General features: G+C 48.9%; 1 protein-coding gene across 1 annotated transcript; it reads right to left on the bottom strand.

Moving 5' to 3' along the window:
* Positions 1-924: 924 nt before the first annotated feature.
* BHLHE40 (basic helix-loop-helix family member e40) lies at positions 925-6,592 on the bottom strand. The gene is made up of 5 exons (XM_034658678.1): positions 6,195-6,592; positions 5,957-6,026; positions 5,591-5,698; positions 4,526-4,649; positions 925-3,253 (listed from the first exon to the last, which is right to left on the bottom strand). Exons 1-5 carry the CDS (start codon positions 6,272-6,274, stop codon positions 2,397-2,399), a joined length of 1,239 nt encoding a protein of 412 aa, XP_034514569.1. The 5' UTR covers positions 6,275-6,592; the 3' UTR covers positions 925-2,396.
* Between the last annotated feature and the right edge of the window lie 25 nt (positions 6,593-6,617).

Genomic DNA, 6,617 nt, shown 5'->3' with positions numbered 1-6,617 from the left:
GCATGCGTTCTGCATCTCACACAGTCAGGCAGTGCTTCCTCTCACCTGCTGGCTCATCAGGAGGCAGGGCAGGCAACTTGGGAAGCGGAAGTCCTGATGGGCAGGTGACGCCTTTGTCTGGCTGAGAACTCCCTGGGGGCAGGTTCCCTGCTTAGGCTCCAGAGGACCAGGGGGCTCTGGAAGACTCAAGATACTTGAGGATCTGAAGCATGGCAAGCCAGGCACTGGCCATCAGGACATCCCTGACAGGGAGAAGGGGAGAGGCAAAAATACTCGACCGGGTCATTTCCCACTTCTTTTCCCATGGAATTTTTTTTTTTCGTAAGAGCACTTGACTGAGAAACACCAATATTCATTCACGCACAAACACACCCAACGAGAGGAAGTCCAGGAAGGATGTAGAAAATAATTATGGAATGTTGCCTTCAGCAGCAATAAGACAGGATATGGCAAATCCATTAGACTTTGCTAGACTCAGTTAGACTGGCTTGGCAGAGGCTATCCCCAGCACCAATTACTATTGCATAATAATCCATTAAATCTTTTCTCCATGTGCCTACCCCTCCGGCAAACTCCCCAGACCCTACGGCCTAACAATTCCATTATTTGATTTTCTATCAAGTTCTAAGGACCATGACAAAAGCAAGCGTGGGGGGGGGCGGCGGGGACAATGTGCGTTTTGCCTAACTCTGGAAGGAGGCACGGGGTGACCGTGAACCTTCACCGAGTGTTAGTTGAAAAAAAAAAATTAAACATTTACCTACAAAATTGGCCAAGTTTATTCTGTCTGAATACAAGGTACATAAAGAGCTGAATGAAATGACACCAAGATTAACTAGTTGTTGCCTCCTGCCAAGAGCAGAGGTCCGGAGACAGCCGTGTGACAGGACTGGGGTATTTAAAAAAAAAATGCAAAAGACCATCTTTCTCTTCCACAGGAAAAGGATTATTTTATTAAGTATTTTAAAACACTACTTAACATTGACTCATAGATAAAAATATTTACAATTTCACACCTTCAGGAAGGCTCCAAAATATAAACACTGTACCTCTCCCTAGAGAAAAAAATTATTCTTCTCTTCAAAAACAGGAATACATTCATTTTTCTCACTTTGTAGATCAAGTAATTATACAAATAAACATCTGAAACATTTCCTTTTTAATATATTTATATAATATATATTTATAACAGTTTTACAAATAAAGGCAATGACTTTATACCAAAATAAAAACAGGAAAAGAAAAAGTTAAAACACGATCGGCGATCAAGCATAGTGCATTTTGAAAAGCTGGTGCAGGGCTAGCTGGACAAGTCAGAAAACAAGTACTCTGGACCAAAAATAAAACTTCTTTGAAGGAGACAGAATCCTTTTTAGCAATAAGGACACTCCCTATGCCGTCGGGCGAGGGGCATTAGCCTGCAGAAAGGATCTTGCTGTGCCAAGAGCTGGTTAGGCCTTTAAGCTAAGCTTGGTTAAAAAGGAGTTTTAGGATAGAACTGAAAACCTAGTCTAGCTCTGCTTGTTGAAGGTAGCAACCTGTTACTTGGCTTTATGCATTTGGGGGTGACCGGAACTTAGGCACCTGCATCTCTCAGACCCTGCTTTGGTTCCCGGGACAGCAAGATTGTTTTCTAGGTGAGACTTGGAAACAGGTGCCAGAGGCCCCAGGGACTCCTCCCTCATTCCCTGGCAGCTCAGCTTTACCAGGGGGCCCTTTTCAGTTCCTTATTAAGCTAATCACTAGGAAAGCCTGAGTAGGGAACTACATTCTCTCTCTTTATTCATCGGAGGCAGGGGGTGGGGAGCAGACCTGTAGAAATCTCCCCAAACCACTACCGTGCTATGCCAGTGTCTGCTACCTCACCACTTAGCAGAAAGCTCAGTGTGGCTGCCCTCTCCCCGTTTGGTGAGTCACGGCAACAATAAAAGGGAGAAGGGTGGGGTCATAAGAGCTGGCTGGGAACAGTGCTCTGGAAAGCCCTCTTTTGAAAGTACCTTTTTCTCAAAGCCACAGACCCGGCTCCCAAAAATGAAGATTGACTCACAGACCAAGACTTTGAAGCTTTTGAAAATCCAGCTGAATTGTCTGTATCTGAGGGGGCTACTCTCTGGGTGGGGAAAGCCCAGAGATCTGCTACAATCCCCCCTAAATCTCCTGATGTCAGGCAATCCTTCATATCTTCCCTACGCCAAAAGGAGCTTTCATGTCCTATACCAACACACGATGCACGCGAACATGCGCGCACGCACCCCAAATCTTCTCTCCATGCCTCAGATTATCTCAGCATACACACTAGAACAATCCTGCTGCAGTCACACTTTTTNCCTTTTTTTTTTTTTTTTTTGGAGGGGTGGGGGAATTAGGGAGGAAGAAAAGCAGAGCAGCAGGGTCCCCTAGTCTTTGGTTTCTAAATTTAAAGGGGGGATCTGCTTCAAAGCTTGGAGCAGGGCAGAAGAGTCGATGGCCGGATGGGCTGGCAAGGGAGAAGGGAGTCTCTGGGGCATGAGCAAGGGGGCTGAGATCTTGTCTGGGTTCATGAAGCTGGTGAGGGCTGCTGCGGAGGCGTTGAGGCCCGGGTACAACACGGGGACGGAGGTGGGATACCAGCACTTCTCCAGCATGGGCAAGTAGGCAGTTGCTGACGGCGGGATCAGATAGAAGGGCAGACAGAAGGGAGGCTGGTGTGGGTGTGGGCCCAGGAACGGGGAACTGATCAGGTCACTGCCAGCGAAATGGCCTTCATCATCTGACAGCTGCATTCTGCTCTTTTTTGTTGGGGGTTCTTCAGATTCTTGCTTAATAACACCGATCCTGTCTCCCATGCTGAACCTGCGTCCATGATCGCTTTTGAAGTACTGCTGCTCACCACGCAAGTCACCCTTCTCGGACTCTCCCCCGTAGCCACTGTCTGTGTCCGTGTCACTGCCACTCTGCTCCCCACTCGAGTGAGCGAAAGTCCGCTGGATGACCGGCACACAGTTTTTCCCAGGGCCTTCAGAGCCTTTGGCCAGGGAGCTGGGTTTCTCCTTGAAGTCCATGGCTTTGGGAGCTGGGTCTGACGGTTTCCTGGAGGTACCCCCCTGCAGCAGCTCTGAGACCACCCGGTGAAGGTGGGTGACCAGCTGCGAAGACTTCAGGTCCCGAGTGTTCTCATGCTTGGCCAGGTATTGAAGCACCTCCCGGGCACACGTCTGGAAACCTGAGCAGAACATCTCTTGACCTGCTTCAACATTTCTCCCCGACAGCTCACCTGGATCGACACAGATCCAAAGGAAGACATTTCAGAAGGCGCCGTGGTTCACCTGGATACCTATACCTCAAAGACTGAGAGCTTTCCTTTTTGTTAATAGCACTTGCTGATTTGTGTTCCTAACTCCAAATGATCAGAAAAAAATCTGGATTATACTGAAAAGTATAAATAACAGAACAAAAATAATCCATTATCCTACCACTCAGAGGTAAAATAGGAGTTGTAATGGTTGCATAATATCCAATCATAGAAACGGAACTTAATTAATAGAGATGGACTATTTTCCCGACACAGCAGTGACCAGCCTCATATGTTTATAACTCGAGTCGATTTATAGAACATCAGTCTTACCAGAGCAAGAGTGGACAGAGACAAGTCACAGAATGAAATAAAGAATAAAGGAACAATGTCACCCAAATAAGCTTATTTTTGATTAAAAAAGTTGCAGTTGTGCTGGAATCTTTAAATTTCAAAGCTATTTCTAAGCCTTTTCCATGTATTTTATCCACCAGCCCCAAGAAATCAGGTATGATCATCTTCCTATTTTCAATGAGGAAACTGGCAGGAGCACCTGCTAGGTTTTTGTGATTCTCATCATACTAGTCTTGGAAAGGAGGGCAAGAAGAATGGAATGAGGGAGTGGGTAGAAGAAATTTCTCTCCGGTCTGTACAGTATTATTTGGAAGGGGTGAAACCAGAAGGTTACAAGGTGAGTGTGATTCTCTGGAAGTCGGTAGAAACTAATGATGAAACTTTAGTGGTTTCATTAGATTGTGCAACTCACCAAGATACCTAGTGACTATTCAGGGAACCACATGAAATGCAGGAAAAGCTCCTGCTGTCATCCTGCCAGGATCATACCACACACGGAGTGATAAGGAAGTAGAGAAACAGGAAAACACTGGGGCATACCCATGATTTAGTCTCCAATGAAAGAGGACTAAGAAGATGAACTGTAAAACACCCACGATACAAATTATAGGTGCCTTGGCATTTTAAACAGGAGGGGGAAAATGTCCCAGAATCCAGAAACCCTTAAACCAAAATGCCACAGAAATATTTTACCACTTGACTAATACGTATTCATGCCAGGTGGCACGCAGCAGCGTTCAGAATGAAAAGCCTGACCTTTTAGGAAAGATAAAATGACATCTCCCCCAACGAATGTGCATAAGCAATTTGTTGTAGGAATGTTTCTTATACCAGATGTTGAGCCCACAGGCTATTTGTGCTACAACTCTTAGGTGATGATAACCAGACTCGGGCACTCACCAGCTTGTAAACCGCTCTGCAGGGCAATGATTTTCTGCTGCTGCTGGTCAATTAGGTTTGTTAGTGCTTTCACATGCTTCAAGGTAAGTTCCAGAACCACTGCTTTTTCCAAGTGACCCAAAGTCTGGAATAAAAAGAGCCTTAGTCAGCAGTGAGCTCAGAGAAGTCCCACCTCTGGGACATTTATTAGCAATGGGAAATATCTCTAAAGGAAAAAAAAAAAATGAAAGAGACTTTCCTGACTACATTTAGTTTTAAGTTTAGAGACGATGTTTTTAAAAAGCGTGTGTTTGTATACATACATGCACACACTTCTGATTAAAGAATAAAAAACGAGTGTCACTTATCTTTGGAGGCGTTTGGGAAGAGGCAGCTACATCAGGAGAAAGCTCTGACAGATAAATTTCTCCAGCAGCCGCTGCTGACCTTAACTCAGGGGAATCCGGAGATAACATTTCTCTGCAGTGGTGTGAACCTGAGGAGGGACTTCTACTGTGTCTGGCAGCCAAGAGGCTTCCCCTAGCTTCTTTCCTGACACCCTTTCATAACTTTCAGCTCATCCAGGCTTTTTACTTCCTCCTCAAATACTATTTTTTTTTTTCCTTTCCCCAACCAAAGGCTGCCAAGCCAGTAAGCTGTTGGCTACTGCCAAGAAAGGACAGGACATAAATATCACGCACCCAAACAAGTTCTCTTTATTTTTAAAAAGGGGGGAGGGCGGAGAGAAGGGGGTAAATAAAATCTGCGTGTTACTTGTTTTACCCAAGTCAGCAAAACTAAAGAACCCTGAAAATCACCAGAAAGGAAAGGCTTAAACTCCTGAAAACGAAGGCTAGTTGGTGTTGGAGTCAACTTGGAGAAGCCCAAGCGGTTTTCACTTCATTTGCATGAGGCTGCCAGAAAAATCCCAGGGCTGGGGAAGGGTACCCCAAAACAGAGGCAGCCGCGAGCTCCGAGCCGCCCATCTGGTCTGCAGTTCCCTGTGGGGCCTGCAGGCGGCGAATGACCCCCGCCCGCCCTCCGGGCAGAAGAGCTGGCTTGGAGAGGGGCCAGCTTCTCACTTACTGTAAGTTTGAGATGTTCGGGTAGGAGATCCTTCAGCTGGGCGATGCACTCGTTAATCCGGTCACGTCTCTTTTTCTCGATGAGCCGGTGCGGCAGTTTGTAGGTCTCCTGCAAGGCGCACGGGGAGGCGGTGGGCGCCAGAGGAAGCGAGTGAGAAGCCCCTCTCCTCCCCCACCCCGCGGCGCGATAAGAGTTGGGGCCGCGGAATCACACCCAGAACCACTTTCTGCCCCTTCTAGTCCAAGTCATTTCATAGAAGCCCCGAGCCCACACCTTGCATAGCCCGGCCAAGCTCAAAGTGAGAAAACTTTTCCTGGAAACAGCGCGCGCCAAGGGCTGGGGTCCCCAGGGACGAGATGTTCTTACCTTGCTATCCTCGCTCCGCTTTATTCCCCGCCTGGATTTGTACACTTGGTACATGTGGGCAAAATCCATCCTGCAGGGAGAGGGGCAAGGTAGGGTCGTGACTTGGCGTGCGCATAGGCTGCAGGAGCCCTGGCGCGTAAGAGCCCCCCGGATGCGCCCAGAGCCGCTCCGAGTTGAGAGCCGCGCAGAACGTAGGGCTGGAGCTGAGGCTCGAAGGGGCCGGGGAGTGCCAACTTACCCGGGTAGGTCTCCGGGCTCCAGTCCTGGAGCTTTGGGCAGGCAGGCGGGGGGCGGTTGCGCGCTGGGGATCCGCTCCATGGCGCGGCGAGCCGGGGCCACTGTGCACTCCTGTCTGCAGTAGCGGAACGTCGGGGTGAGGACTGTCCTGCAAGGGGCTTCCGGAGGGGGGGCGTCTCTCCGCAAGGGTTCCTCTGAGTCTGAGCTCCCTGAAATCCGCTTGGGCTGCCGGGCGCTGCGGCTTTGAGGTACTGCTTCAGTTGGGGGCGTGCATGGTGTCCCCGCGGCCTCTGGCTCCGGCTCTGCGCACAGACTGGCGGTGTGTGCTCCCTGCGCCGTCTGCGCGGTGCGAGCCAAGTGAATGAGAAGTGGGGCGGGCGGGGAGGCGGGAGGGAGCTCGGAGGGGGGGCCGGCTAGGGCGGAG

Source organism: Ailuropoda melanoleuca, chromosome 4, assembly GCF_002007445.2.
Source record: "Ailuropoda melanoleuca isolate Jingjing chromosome 4, ASM200744v2, whole genome shotgun sequence".
Classification (NCBI taxonomy): domain Eukaryota; kingdom Metazoa; phylum Chordata; class Mammalia; order Carnivora; family Ursidae; genus Ailuropoda; species Ailuropoda melanoleuca.
Note: the sequence above shows the minus strand (reverse complement) of the source record. Positions and strands in the feature narration are given on the sequence as shown.